This window comes from Lepus europaeus, chromosome 18, assembly GCF_033115175.1.
Source record: "Lepus europaeus isolate LE1 chromosome 18, mLepTim1.pri, whole genome shotgun sequence".
Lineage (NCBI taxonomy): Eukaryota > Metazoa > Chordata > Mammalia > Lagomorpha > Leporidae > Lepus > Lepus europaeus.
The window spans coordinates 23,014,352-23,028,800 of NC_084844.1; the positions used below are offsets into that span (position 1 = coordinate 23,014,352).

A 14,449-nucleotide genomic window follows, 5' to 3' on the forward strand; every position below is an offset into this window, starting at 1 on the left:
AGAAAAGGGTGTGAGGACACTGATTTTGAACACGGGGGACATCCCGCCCTCTGTTGCCTCCCACACACTCACTTCCGATTGCTGCCTCCCTATCCCCACGGCCCTCCAGGGTGGGGTGAGGAAGCAAATAGCCAGCCCGCGCCCCGACCAGGACTAGAACCCGGGGTGCCAGTGCCGCAGGCAGAGGATTAGCCTATTGAGCCGCAGCGCCAGCCCAGATTTCATTTTTTTTTTTTTTTGACAGGCAGAGTGGACAGTGAGAGAGAGAGAGACAGAGAGAAAGGTCTTCCTTTCGCCGTTGGTTCACCCTCCAATGGCTGCCGCGGCCGGCGCGCTGCGGCCGGCGCACCGCGCTGATCTGATGGCAGGAGCCAGGTGCTTATCCTGGTCTCCCATGGGGTGCAGGGCCCAAGCACTTGGGCCATCCTCCACTGCAGAGAGCTGGCCTGGAAGAGGGGCAACCGGAACAGAATCCGGCACCCCGACCGGGACTAGAACCCAGTGTGCCAGCGCCGCAAGATGGAGGATTAGCCTATTGAGCCGCGGCGCCGGCCCTCAGATTTCATTTTTTAAAAAAGATTTTATTTGGGGCGGGCGCTGTGGCGTAGCAGGTAAAGCTGCCACCTGCGGTGCCAGCATCCCATATGGGCGCTGGTTCAAGTCCCAACTGCTCTACTTCCAATCCAGCTCTCTGCTATGGCCTGGGAAAGCAGTAGAAGATGGCCCAAATCCTTGGGCCCCTGTATCTGCATGGGAGACCTGGAAGAAGCTCCTGGATCCTGGCTTCAGATTGGCACAGCTCCGGCCATTGCGGCCAATTGGGGGGTGAACCAGTGGCTGGAAGACTTCTCTCTCTTTCTCTCTCTCTGCATCTCCTTCTCTCTCTATGTAATTCTGACTTTCAAGTAAAATAAATAAATCTTTAAAAAATATTTTATTTTTATATATTTGAAAGACAGAGTTACAGACAGACAGATCTTTCATCTGCTGGTTCACTCTCCAGATGGCCACAAGGGCTGGGGTTGGGTCAGGTTGAAGCCACGAACCTGATGAAAGCCAGGAGCCTGGAGCTCCATCCGGGTCTCCCACGTGGGTGCAGAGGCCTAAGGACTTGGGCTGTCTTCTGCTTCTCTCCCAGACACATTAGCAGTGAGCTGGATAGGAAGTGGAGCAGCTGAGTCTCGAACTGGTGCCCATATGGGATGCTGGCACTGCAGGCGGCAGCTTTACACACTATGCCACAGCGCCACCCCCCATACTCAGATTTATTGGGGCCAGCACTGTGACACAGCGGGTTAATGCCCTGGCCTGAAGCACCGGCATCCCATTTGAGTGCTGTTTCGAGACCCAGCTACTCCACTTCTTTTTTTTTTTTTTTTTTTTTTTGACAGGCAGAGTGGACAGTGAGAGACAGAGACAGAGCGAAAGGTCTTCCTTTTTGCCGTTGGTTCACTCTCCAATGGCCGCCGCGGTAGCGCGCCGCGGCCGGCGCACCGCACTGACCCGATGGCAGGAGCCAGGTGTTTATCCTGGTCTCCCATGGGGTGCAGGGCCCAAGCACTTGGGCCATCCTCCACTGCACTCCCTGGCCACAGCAGAGAGCTGGCCTGGAAGAGGGGCAACCGGGACAGGATCGGTGCCCCGGCCGGGACTAGAACCCGGTGTGCCGGCGCCGCAAGGTGGAGGATTAGCCTATTGAGCCGCGGCGCCGGCCCAGCTACTCCACTTCTGATCCAGCTCTGCTATGGCCTGGGAAAGCAATGGAAGATGGCCCAAGTCCTTGGGCCCCTGCACCCACTTGGGAGACCCAGAAGAATCTTCTGACTACTGGCTTTGGATCGGTGCAGCTCTGGCCATTGTGGCCAATTGGGGAGTGAACCAGCAGATGGAAGACCTCGTTCTCTCTCTTCCTCTCTCCTCTCTGTGTAACTCTGAATTTCAAATAAATAAATAAATAAATCTTTTAAAAACTGATTTATTTATTTGAAAGGCAGAGAGATGAGAGAATGTCTTCTATCTGCTGGCTCACCTGGCTCGCTCTCCAAATGACAACAGTCAGATTCAGGCCAGGCCGAAGCCAGGAGCACAGAGCTTCATCCAGGTCTCCCACATGGGTGTAGGAGCCCAAATACTTGAGCCATCTCCCACTGCTTTCCCAGGTGCATTGGCAGGGAGCTGGATCAGAAGCAGAGCAGCCAGGACTTGAACTTGCAACAGCGCTTATATGGGATGCTGGTGTTGGGAGTGGCAGCTTAACCCACCGGGTCACAGTGCCACCCCCAGCTTCCAGATCTCCAGCGCTTAACCACTACCTGAGCTTAGTGAATTCTCTGACAGCACTTAGGAGGCCCGGGTATCACAGGGCTCTTCTCTTAGGAGCCTCCCTAGACATCGGGGCAACTTGTAACTGATACTGGGGACCCCCTGAGAGGCACCAAGCCAACATCACTGCCCCTCGCCTGATGCGTCCTGCGACGCCCGCCCCGCCTGGCCCTGGATTTGACAAAGGGGACTCACAGGCCTGGGCGGCCGTCACCCCTAGGGCTGTGTTGGAGCCTGACTATAGCCTGCTCTTCCTGCTCCCTGCCCTCATGGTCTCTCCTCAGGCCTCCAGAACAACCTGTCCCCCAAGTCACAGGACACCCTGGTGCCCCTGGGCACCACCGTGGGCGTGGCGCTGGCAGTCCTCCTCGTGGCAGCCATCATCCTGGCTGGGATTTACATCAGTGGTCATCCCACCTCCAATGCTGCCCTGTTCTTCATCCAGGTCAGTGCAGAATCGCGCACCTGCCCATCCCGAGCCTGCTGCTCCCCATCTCACCCCTCCGGCCACGCCCCCGAGAAATGCCATCAGCTCCTCCCAGGCTCATCCCCCAGAGCCCCCTCTGTCCATCGTCCTCAGCCCTCATGCTCTTGGGTACAGCCCCTCTGGCCTGGTTCATCCTTTCATGGAATCCGAAGGGAGGAAGGGAGGAAGGGAGGGAGGGAGGTGAAAGGGAGGGAGGGAGGGAGGGAGAGGGGCTGGCAGTCCATCCCCAAGGATTCACGGCCTCTCACGCCCACATTCCGGGCTCTGAACTGAAGTCAAAGCCGTAGGGGACCAAGGCCTCTGCCTCTTTGGGTTGCTGCTGCAGGCATTCTGGGTTAAAGTGGATGAGCTGGAAGAACGAAGGCTGTCCTCTCTGGGAGCGTTCTCTGGGACGCTGCAGTTTTGGGGTATCCCGGAAGTGTGATGATGCAGCGAGGCACAGTGCGGGGAGTGTGGCTCAGCCCTGTCGCCCTGGGCCATGGCTCTCAGTGGCTCTGGTTACCAGCCTCCCCACCTGACCGTGGCATAGCCCCTCCGGGACCTCAGTCTCCTCTGTAGGGGTCAGGAGCCGGCTGACCTCTCTCCCCGGAAGCCTGGGTGGTCCCCACCTCTCTGCTTTTCCTTTTTAAATTTGTTATTCATTTATTTGAAAGGTGGAGACACAGAGATAGAAAGATCTTCCACTCACTGGTTCCCTCCCTCAAGTGCCTGTGATGGTCCAGGCTGGTTAAGGCTGAGGCCAGGAGCCTGGAACTCAGTCCAGGTCTCCCTTGTGGGTGGCAGGAACCCAAGCACTTGAGCCATCACCTGCTGTTTCTCAGGATGTGCCCAACAGGAAGCTGGGATGGGAGGCAGAGCCAGGACTCAAACCCAGGCCCTCCAATATGGACTGTGGGCATCCCAAGTGTGTCCTAACTGCTCCGTCAGATGTCCACCCCGACCCCCTTTCTCTTGCAAAACAATGAACCGCACTCAGCCATTCTGAAATCTTTAGCAGCCAGGGGTCTCCTGCAAGCTGCAGACACCACACGCCATAGAGATCATGATGCGGCAGGTCTGGGCAGGCCCAGGAGTCTGAATTTGAATAAGCCCTGGACACCACCCTCCTGGACCGTGACGCAGGACCTGTGCTACCTAGAAGGTTCTCTTGGCAGTTCCAGAGCCTTCCAGATCATTCCAGCCATTTCTGGTCTACTGCCTTGCTTTCCACAGTCTCAGGCCTCTGCTGTGGCTTCTGGCTGTGAGTTCTGCAGACCACATAGTGAGGGATGCAATGTCCTCCCTCCAGACTCTGGCTCCCAGCAGGTTTCCCGACGATCCAGGGATCATAGCAGGGAATCCTTTGGGGATAGGGGCCCCGAATGTCACCCGGCTCCCAGCACCCTGTGGTCCCTGGGAGAGTCTTGGTGCTGTACGCTGGGGGTGGGGTCCTCCCTGGGAGGGCCAGGCCCGCTGACTCTGCCTCTGCACCCCCCGCAGCGGAGACCGCACCACTGGCCGGCCATGAAGTTCCGCAACCACCCCAACCACTCCGCCTACACGGAGGTGGAGCCTGCAGGCCACGAGAAGGAGGGCTTCGTGGAGGCAGAGCAGTGCTGAGAGCCCCAGCAAACAGGACCCAAGAACTCCCACAAAGACAGGTCAAAGCAGAGAGGAGCGTGACACCCGCCTCCTCCCAGCGTGCCCTGGGCTGGGGAGAGGCAGCGGCTCCTGGTGCCCGAGCTGCGGTTTGCTGAGGGCACAGAAAAGCCACCGTGTGGGTTTTTAAAGGGACAATAACCCAAGTTCACCCCGTCTGATGCTCGGGTCCTTCCCTCTGGGTCTGTCAGTGGTCACTGTCCCAGAGCCCCTCCAACCTGGATGCCCTGCCCCAGCTACCTGGAGCCCCTGTGTCTGACAGCTACCAGAAGCCTAGACTGGGGCTAATGCATTCCAGGGCCCATAGACTCAAGAGCTGGTCCTCCTGGCTATGGAGTCGTGACCTTGGCCCCAGCTTCCAAGGCTCTGAAACCCTGAGAAGGATTTCGCCCCGGCTGCCACACACGGGGCTGGCTGCCCTCAGCCCTGGTGTCCATCCCCAGAGGAAAGCATTCGTGGGTCGGGATTGCACGCTCGGGCTTGGCTCCCTTCCCTCACCCCTTCCGTCTCAGATGTGTGTGGCCTGTGCCAGCCCGGGGCCTGGCGCGCTGTGCTGTGCCGGCCGCGTGCGCCTCACTGGATGACACATCCGGGCCCGTGGTACTCCTTGGCCTGTCCTGCTGGCAGTGGCGGGAAGCACGCCCAACGGCAGGCTTGCCTGATTTCTATTTCTCCTCTCTGAACTAGACTTTTGTGGCTACTGAAGGCAAACAGGGTGGCGAGAGAGCCCTGGGAGATGTCCCCAGCAGGGCACTTGGCTGAGTGCTGATGAGAGGCGAAGCCGCCAGCAGGACGGGGACAGAGGGAGCTGGCGCGGGAGGGCGGGCTTTCCACGCACAACCTTGACCAAGAAGCGGCCTCCATCTCCCCAGCTCCGCAGAAAGTCCTGGAGGCGGGGAGTTCAGGCTCCCAGGCTCGCCCTGGTTTGGAGGGAGTCTCGTCCCAGCAATGAATGCTTCTGAGGGCATTCGTCACTCATATCTATAGCTCACCCTCGTTCAGAGCAAAAAATATCAGCAGAAATAAAGGTTAGATCACAGTCCTCACCAAGTCACAGCCTTTTGTGCGTGTCACAGAGGACACAGCAGAAGGAAGACAGAAGTCTGTGTCCAGGGCGGTCTGCTGTGTGTGGTGGGGGCGGGGGGTAGGCAGCCCGCCCAGCCAGATGTGGCCGGACGCCAGGCGCAGGGCTTCCCAGCCTCTCCGTGCCTCCTCTCTCTCGGTGAGGACACTGATGACAACCAGAGTCAGAGTCGGAAACCAGATGAGGAAGGGCTGGGGGAGGGGAGGGGCGGGGCTGGGGGAGCGTGGGGAAGACAGCGAGCCGGGTTCTTTCCCGGCTTTGGCAGGACACACAGGTCTGCAGCGGAACCCTCGTGGAAATGGTCCAGGCTCCCGGCTGCCCCACCACCCGCAGGGTGTCTTTTGCTCTTGGTGGACAAGGTGTCCATGACCTTCATGTGTCTAAAATGGTCAGGGGGACAATTCCTAAGCAGTGGACACCAGCCACCCAGCACCCACACACGCCCACACTGCTGCACACCTCACCCCTGTCGGAGCTCCGGCAACCGAGTGGGGGGAAGGAACGCTGAGTGCGGGTGGGGGCAGTGATGGCCACTCCCCACTCTGGCCCCGGCGACGGTCAGAACAAGGCCGGCTGAGCCCTGGCGTGGCACAGTGAGGGGAGCGGAGCTGCTGGCCAGCAGGCAGCCGCTTCTTTACAGCCAGGAGAACCAAAGATGTGCCACTGAGACATATGCCAGCCTCTGGTTCCTCTGAGAGTGGCTGGTGGTCTCACCAGGCCAGTGGCGCTTCACCAACGTGGGCTCCCAGGCCTCCTCACCACTGCCGTGCACGTTTGGTCTCCAGGGAAAGCAAGTCATCGGCAGGTGCCTTCTCTGGGCGGTGTCTTTGGGGACCCTGGGGGTGGGGTCTGTGAATGTGTCGCTCAACAGAAATAAAGCACAGACTCCGGGAGCCTTCCATGTTGTACACAGAGATCAGAGGTCTGAGAAGGGCTGTTTGTCCTAGAGCTCTGCTTTTAAATAAGATTTATTTATTTAATTGAGGGACCCATGCTGTGGCATAGTAGGCTGTCTGGAGGCCAGCACTGTGGTGTAGTGGGTAAAGCCACCTCCTATAGTGCCGGCATCCCATGTGGGCACCAGTTTGAATCCCCGCTGCTCCTCTTTGGATCCAGCTCTCTGCTATGCCTGGGAAAGCAGTAGAAGATGGCCCAAGTCCTGGGCCCCTGCATCCACGTGGGAGACCTGGAAGAAGCTCCTGACTTAGGATCAGCGCAGCTCCAGCCATTGCGGCCATTTGAGGAGTGAACCAGTGGATGGAGAACCTCTCTCTCTCTCTCTCTCTCTCTCTCTCTCTCTCTGCCTCTCTCTGCCTCTCTGTAACTCTGCCTTTCAAATACATAAATAAATCTTAAAAGAAAACAAAAAGGTAGGCCAAGTCTCTACCTGCAGTGCCAGCATCCTATGTGGGTACTAGTTCAAGTCCCAGCTGCTCCTCTTCCAATCCAGTGCTCGGCTATGGCCTGGGGAAGCAGTAGAAGGTGGCCCAAGTGCTTGGGCCCCTGCACCCATGTGGGAGACCTGGAAAAAGCTCCTGGCTCCTGGCTTTGGATTGGCCCAGCTGCGGCCATTACAGCCATTTAGGGGGTGAACCAGTGGATGGTAGACCTTTCTCTCTGTCTCTTCCTCTCTCTGTCTCTCTACCTCTCAGATAAATAAATAAAATCTTTTTTAAAAAAGATTTATTTGCAAGGCAGAGTGACAGAGAAAGAAAGACAGAGAGAAAGAATCTTCATGTGCTGGTTTATTCCCCAAATGGCCACAACAGCTAGGGCTGGGCCAGGCCGGCGCCAGGAAGGTGGAACTCCATCCAGGTCTCCCGCATGAGTGGCAGGGCCCTAGGTACTTGGGCCATCATCAGCTGTTTTCCCAGGCACATCAGCAGGGAGCTGCATTGGAAGCAGAGCAGTCAGGATTTAGAATCAGGCTCCAACATGGGATTGCAACAGTGTTGCAAATGGTGGCTTAACCTGGTGTGCAGCTGTGGCCAGTCCCTGTAGCAGAACTCTGAGGGAGCTAACAAAAAGTGGGAGTATGAGGAAGCAAGCAGAGGCTGGTACTGTTAGGAAGAGTTGGAGGGAGAATGGCTGAGCTATGTCTTTGTTCCATCAGGTACAACAGGGCCCTGGGGTCAGGCTGGAAGCGCAAGTTGTCATCTTCATCCAACCATACCTAGACGTGTAGCCTTGTCCAGTAAGACCCCCGGGGTTCTGATTCCAGAACACAAGTGCACATGAGCTCAACACCAGCCTCAATGCCCAGGAGTGCCCCAGGTTCGGGCCTGGCAACCTTGCAGATGGCCACCTCCCTCCGGCTGTAATCGGGCACCCCCCAGCCTCCCCAAGCAGGCCCATGACTCTGGAGGCCATTTGTTCAGGTCTCGGCCAAGAACCCGAGGCCGACAAGATACTTCAGTCATTGTTACAGGTTCTTAATGAACCGCCGAAGAACAATGTTTACCTCTGCACAGTCTACCAGAGCTCCCCTGTCATAGATCCCCTTGTGCGCGCACACATGTACACTGCGGCACACACTCGGATTTTGTTGTTAAATATATAGAGTTACAGCTCCAAAGGCTGCAGCTGTGCTTGGCCCTTAGCTGGGTTTGCTGAATGAAGACAACGTGTGCCAAAGGCAGGGTGGCCACCACCACTAGGGCTGCCCGCTCACTCTTCCGGTCATGGGTGGGGCGGAGACTCCCTCCTCCAAGTCTTGGAACAGTCTTGGCTGGCACTTTGTGGGGCTCACGGGCTGCTCCCAGACTCCCTGGCCGTGAGAACCCACACAGGAATCAATGAAAGAAAACAATGCAGTCTCAGTCTCTCTCTCTCTCTCTCTCTCCAAAAACCTACCTGAATTTCTGTAGTTGGAAAGCTCTGTGGGCAGAGGGACCCAGCTGTGCTGACTGTGTTGTATCCTTGTATTTAATGCAGGTTCTCTGTGTAGATTCGCACTCAATGTCAATAGCAGTCTTTTATGACTTTTTCTGTGCACAAAATAAAGTGCAAACGATTTGGGTGGCATTCTGCAAATCACCCACCTAGTCCTGATGGCTGCTGCTGGCTCTGGCGCCTCACTGGGGACCTGCCCTTGGGCAGGGAGGAGCAGCCTCAGGCTCCCGGCTGACCCAGGGTGCTTTTCCCCACCTCCCAAGAAAACAGCAGGGCCGTGTAGATCGGGCTTGTGCACCCCTGGAAGTTAACATCCTGCATTTGAATGTGCTACCCAGTGCTAGAAAACGAATCTGAGTAGGCTGATGCTGCCATGGTTCTGGAGGCTTTGCATTCAAGCAACTTTACAGTCTCATTGTGTTTTTATTACATTGTGCTTTTTGCTCACAAAACATGATGTTAGCAAACCCAAACAAAGGAAAATTTTGAGCTCCCCACAGCCAAAACCAACCATGCCAAATTTCAGGCTCTGAATAAGCCAGTTTATAAATAAACATGCCGTGTTAGCCAAGTAAAGAGGAATGTGTTGGAAAAGGCAGTGTGGAGTGGTGGAGAAAGTGCTGAGCTACAGGGGGCATCAGGAGGCGGAGCTTTGGTTCCAGGCCCCGACCCTGACCCCGAGTCGCTGTGTGATGTGGGCCAAGCCAAGGCCTTCTCCAGGAGGTGCTAACATTGGTTACATGGTCCACGGTGGCACTTCAACAAGCAGCCTCGCCTGCTTTTTTTCTTCTTCTTCTTCTTCTTTTTTTTTTTTTTTTTCAGTTCACACAGCAATTCAGACCGAAGCATCTCTCTCAATGACTCTGCCTTTCAAATAAATAACTACTTTTTTTTTTTCATTTACATCTAGTCCCTAGAGAGAGCTAGATCATACCCACTGTTTTCCACAAAGTTAAAAGCTCTGAAAAAGAAACATCTCACACATCTCATCACACATTCCCAGAGTCTCAGGTTAGAACCTTCCCTTCCAGGTCAGTCTTTGAAGGTCTTTAACTGAGAAATCGGCTGTAATCACTGTGCAATCCAATGGAGTGTCCAAAAGGCATAGGAGGACTCACTGCCGCCCGTGAAGCTCAGCAAAGCCAGAAAATCCTCCCCACCCCCCAAAAATTCAGTCCCATTTCCCCTCCGCTGACTTAGGCTACACTCCCCGCAGTGTCGGTCCCGTCTTGAATTGTCTTCATTGTGGAAGAATTTCATGGGCAGCCGTGAAGCTGACTCGCTGCCCAAGGCCCTCTTACCACTGACTGTCCCTTGGCAGCAGTGGGGGTGGTGGCAGCGGTGGCCATGTTCACAGAGTGCTGACTGTGGACCGGGCACTGCTCCATGAAGGGAGACGCAGAGCACGTGGGAACTTGCTCAGTTCCTGGCTACGTCGTCACTCAGGCAAGCCAATGGCAGCCACAAGTCCGTTGACCTCTGGCCTTAGCTTTGTTCCTGAGGCCAGGGCCTGCGCAAGCTCCTGTTCTCGAGACTTCTGACCCCCCATCCACAGGAGTTGCACTGCCCAGGCAGGACACCGAACTGGGTGGGAAGAGGCGCCTCTGCCTCAGGTTCAAGGGGAATGTTTTTGTTTTTAATTTTTATTTAATTTGCTTGAAAGGCAGAGAGACAGATATCGACTGGATCACTCCTCAAATGCCCACAATAGCCGGGCCACAGGCCAGGAGCCAGGAACTCAATCCAGGTCTCCCACATGAGTGGCAGGGACCGAACTACTTGAGGGAGTGCATTAGCAGGAAGCTGGAGTCAGGCACTCCAATATGGGACTCAGGGATCCCAAATAGCATCTTAACCACTGCACCAAACACCCGCCCCTCGAGAAGTCTTTAATCTCCAAAGCCCCTCAGACAGCCTGGCCCCCAGTTCAGTAGGCTTTAGCCTCTAGACATAAACTTGCCTGGGTGCTCCTTGAGCCTGGCACCTGCTGTTTTCCAGTCTATATGAGCCCAGTCTACAGGGATGGCTCCCTTGCCCACTTCTTCAGACCCGCAACTTTACAGAGGGAATCCAAACCCCGTGAAGGCCAAGGATGACTTGTCCAGGACCATGTGGAAAGTAGGGGAGCCCTGGCTGCTGGTTCTCAGAGCTCACAGGAGGGGGTGCACTGTGGTGCCGCAACGGCTGGAGCTACGCCAATCCGAAGCCAGGAATCAGGAGCTTCTTCCGGGTCTTGCATATGGGTGCAGGGGCCCAAGGACTTGGGCCACCTTCTACTGCTTTCCCAGGCCACAGCAGAGAGCTGGACTGGAAGAAGAGCAGCTGGGACTAGAACCGACGCCCATATGGGATGCCGGTGCCACAGGCAGAAGATTTACCTAGTGTGCCACAGCGCCAACCCCTCATTCTTACATTCTAAGGAGGGAAAAAAAAAAAAGATCTGAGAAAGGGATACTACCGAGTTCATCTTTCAGAAGGCAAAACTTCCCGTCCTGGAGGAGTATCTCAGAACCCAGGCTGATTGGCAGGTAGCCCAGATAAGGCTCTGGGCTTACTCTTTTTACTTCCTTTGAAACTTCAGTTAGCACTAGTTGTTGCATTTTCAAAACAGGTTATACCACCGACAGCCAATAGAGGGAGCTCTGGCGTGCAGCAGGTGCGCAATGCAGGTTTATAGGAAGGATGAGTGGCCAACAAGGGGCCTGCAGCTGAGCCCATCCAGAGTCCTTTTTCCTGGCCTGAGAAATCCCTCCCGTGGATAATGCAATGGGAAGAAACAAGGTGAAAAGCATTCATGTTCTTTCAAAGGAATGGAAGACCAAGGCCAGCCTGGACCTGGCCTTCTAGCGGGCTGTGCAGCTGGACGGGCTGCAGGCTAGCAGCCCTGTGTGAGGGCCAGAGAAGGCCTTGGCGCTGGATTGAGGAAGGAGCTGCTGGCCCCTAAAGCTACACCATCACCGGGAACCCAAAGTTAGAATCCGCAGTTCTCCCCGAGCCCGCTTCCTCTCCTGCATGGGAAGGGAGCGACGATGTCCCTGCCGTCCCCAGAACTGGGGCACAGGAGCTTGGACGCGATGCACAGCCTGCACACAGGGGCCCAGGGCTGCAGCTTCTGGATTTCCAGTTATTTGGGAAAAAAAAAAAAAGCACAATGAACTCTCAGTCCTCAGCACCCAAACATCCAATGGCTCATAGGCGGCCCCGCTGGACAGAGGGTGCAAAGTGCCGGAGGCACTGCGAGTGTTTCCGCGACAGATCCCTCCCCTGCCAGGTCTTTGCAATCCAGAGTCGCAGTTTCCAGGGAAAATCACTTGCTGTGATGTGAACACCCCAGGAGTGTGGGGGCGAGGACTGTGGCCCAGCACCAAAGTGATCGGGGGATTTCTCCTTTCCTCTGTTGATGAATATTTACCAAGAAGACCCTCTGAGGAAGTCACGGTGCCTTGAGGCCGTGGAAAGTTCCCACAGGCCCTCCTCCATGGATCCTCCCCGTTTTCCCACCCGGGTCTGACGGTGACAGAAATAGCCAGCACAGCACGCCGGTGGCTCGTTTCTGCCACCAGTTTCTGCAGGGTGTTAGTCCACCCGGATGAGGATGGACTGGGTCCGAAGAAAGGTAAGTGCGCCGCTCGTCCGTTCCCAGCCCCACCCCCCCATCCCGGGGACAGTCAGACGTAGCGGGGAGTCAAGTCAAGTAAGCAAGAACTCCTTTATTGCATGCGTAGCAAAGCCTTTTAAAGCACAAGACCGCAGGATTACTGGGGCAGGGCATAAAGACCAACTAATTACTTAAAAGGTCATTTTACGGGGTGACTTTTTACAGGACCAGCCATATGTCTGCACACTTGTCATCAGTTGTCGTCACCTCCCCTGATGCTGGTGGCCAATCAGCTTTGGTGGTAAACGACTTTGGGTACCGCCCACCTTACTTCCTTTGGGCGCCATCTTTGAATTGCCTCCTGTGCCTAATTTCCCCACGGTTTCTTCTTTCCAAGCAAGTGTGTGGGTTTGACAACCAGCAGTTACAGGAACCCAGCTGAACGCCTAGTACAGGGGCTGGCACTGTGGTATAGTAAGCTAACTCTCCACCTGGGGCGCTGGCATCCCATATGGGTGCCAGTTCATGTCCTGGTTGCTCCTCTTCCAATCCAGCTCTCTGCTATGCCCTGGAAAAGCAGTGGAAGATGGCCCAAGTCCTGGGCCTCTGCACCTGTGGGGGATCCGGGAGAAGTTCCTGGCTCCTGGCTTCGGATTGGCACAGCTCAGGCCATTGTGGCCATTTGGGCAATGAACCAGTAGATGAAAGACCTTTCTCTCTGTTTTCCCCTCTCTCTGTAACTTATCTCTCAAAATAAGTAAAATCTTAAAAAAAAAAAGCCTAGGGGCCGGTGATGTGGAGTAGCGGGTTAAAGCCTCGGCCTGCAGTACCAGCATCCCATGTGAGCACTGGTTAAAGTCCTGGCTGCTCCACTTCCAATTCAGCTCCCTAATCATGCACCTGGGGAAGCAGTGGAGGATGGCCCAAGTCCTTTGGCCCCTGCACCCACATAAGAGATCCAGAAGAAGCTCCTGGCTCCTGGCTTCAGATCGGCTCAGCTCTGGCCATTGTGTCCATTTGGGGAGTGAACCAGCAGATGGAAAACCTCTCTCTCTCTCTCTCTACTAATCTCTGTAACTCTTTCAAATAAATAAAATAAATCTTTCGGGCCGGTGCCGCGGCTCAATAGGCTAATCCTCCGCCTTGCGGCGCCGGCACCCTGGGTTCTAGTCAAGGTGGGGGCGCCGGATTCTGTCCCAGTTGCCTCTCTTCCAGGCCAGCTCTCTGCTGTGGCCCAGGAGTGCAGTGGAGGATGGACCAAGTGCTTGGGCCCTGCACCCCATGGGAGACCAGGAGAAGCACCTGGCTCCTGGCTTCGGATCAGCGCAGTGCACTGGCCATTGGAAGGTGAACCAACGGCAAAGGAAGACCTTTCTCTCTGTCTCTCTTTCTCACTGTCCACTCTGCCTGTCAAATAAATAAATAAATAAAAATCTTTCAAAAAAAGAGTCTAGTACAAAAATGATTATAAACACATTGATAGCTTTTATATTGATTACATGTTGAAGCTAATGTTTTGAATATGTTGGATTAAGTAATTAAAATTAATTTGGGGGGCTGGTATTGTGGCAAAGCAGGTGAAGCTGCTGCTTGCGATACCAGCATTCCACATCAGAGCTCCAGTTCAAGTCCCGGCTGCTCCACTTCCAATTCAGCTCCCTGATAATGTGCCTGGGAAGGCAGTGGATGATGACCCAAGGCACCTGCCACCCACGTGGGAGGAGTTCCATTATGCAGCCTGGCCCAACCTCAGCCACTGCAGCCATTTGAGGAGTAAACCAGTGGGTGGAAGCGCACTCTCTCTCTCTCTCTCCCTCTCTGTCTCTCTCTCTCCCTCCCTCCCTGCCTCTCTGTGCCACTCTGTCAAATAAATAAAATTTTAAAAGATTCATTTTGTTCACTGTTACCTGTTTCATGAGGCTACTGAAAGTTATAAGTTACGCACGAGATTTGCATTCGGTTTCCATGGGGCAGTCCTGGTTTTGAACACTGACTCCATGCTTCATATACAGTCTCTTATTTCATCCTTGCACTGTCTCCAAGCTGTCACCTTGTTCTCTTTTACAGATGAGGAAGCCATGGTTTAAAGGAATTAAGGATGTAGCTATTAAAGAGGAGACGTAAAAATGCCACATATTGGCATAGAAAGTTCCACAATCATTTGTGGCATTTTCTTTTTTGGCAATGACCCCTCATTATTGGGGAAAATGAAATTCATAACTTATTTTAAATAAAACCATTAAATGACTTGCCCAACGCCATCTCGCCAGCTTGCTGTGGAGCCAGAACTTGAACCCTGGTCTATGACGAAAACCCACAGAGGTAAAGAGGCCTTGGAAGGCATGGGAGGCAAACTTACCCACACCAAGTCTTTCCTTTTTTAAAAAAAATTATTTATTTGGCCAGCGCCGTGGCTCAATAGGCTAAT

General features: G+C 54.8%; 1 protein-coding gene across 2 annotated transcripts in view; it reads left to right on the forward strand.

The window, feature by feature from the left end:
* PLXDC1 (plexin domain containing 1) overlaps positions 1-5,639 on the forward strand; it is a 40,126-nt gene extending 34,487 nt beyond the window's left edge. For both annotated transcript variants that reach the window (XM_062215992.1, XM_062215993.1), the window contains 2 exons: positions 2,607-2,767; positions 4,289-5,639. In XM_062215992.1, the coding sequence (XP_062071976.1) occupies positions 2,607-2,767; positions 4,289-4,408 (281 nt within the window). In that variant the 3' untranslated portion in view covers positions 4,409-5,639. The remainder of the gene's footprint in view (positions 1-2,606; positions 2,768-4,288) is intronic.
* The last annotated feature ends 8,810 nt before the right edge of the window (positions 5,640-14,449 follow it).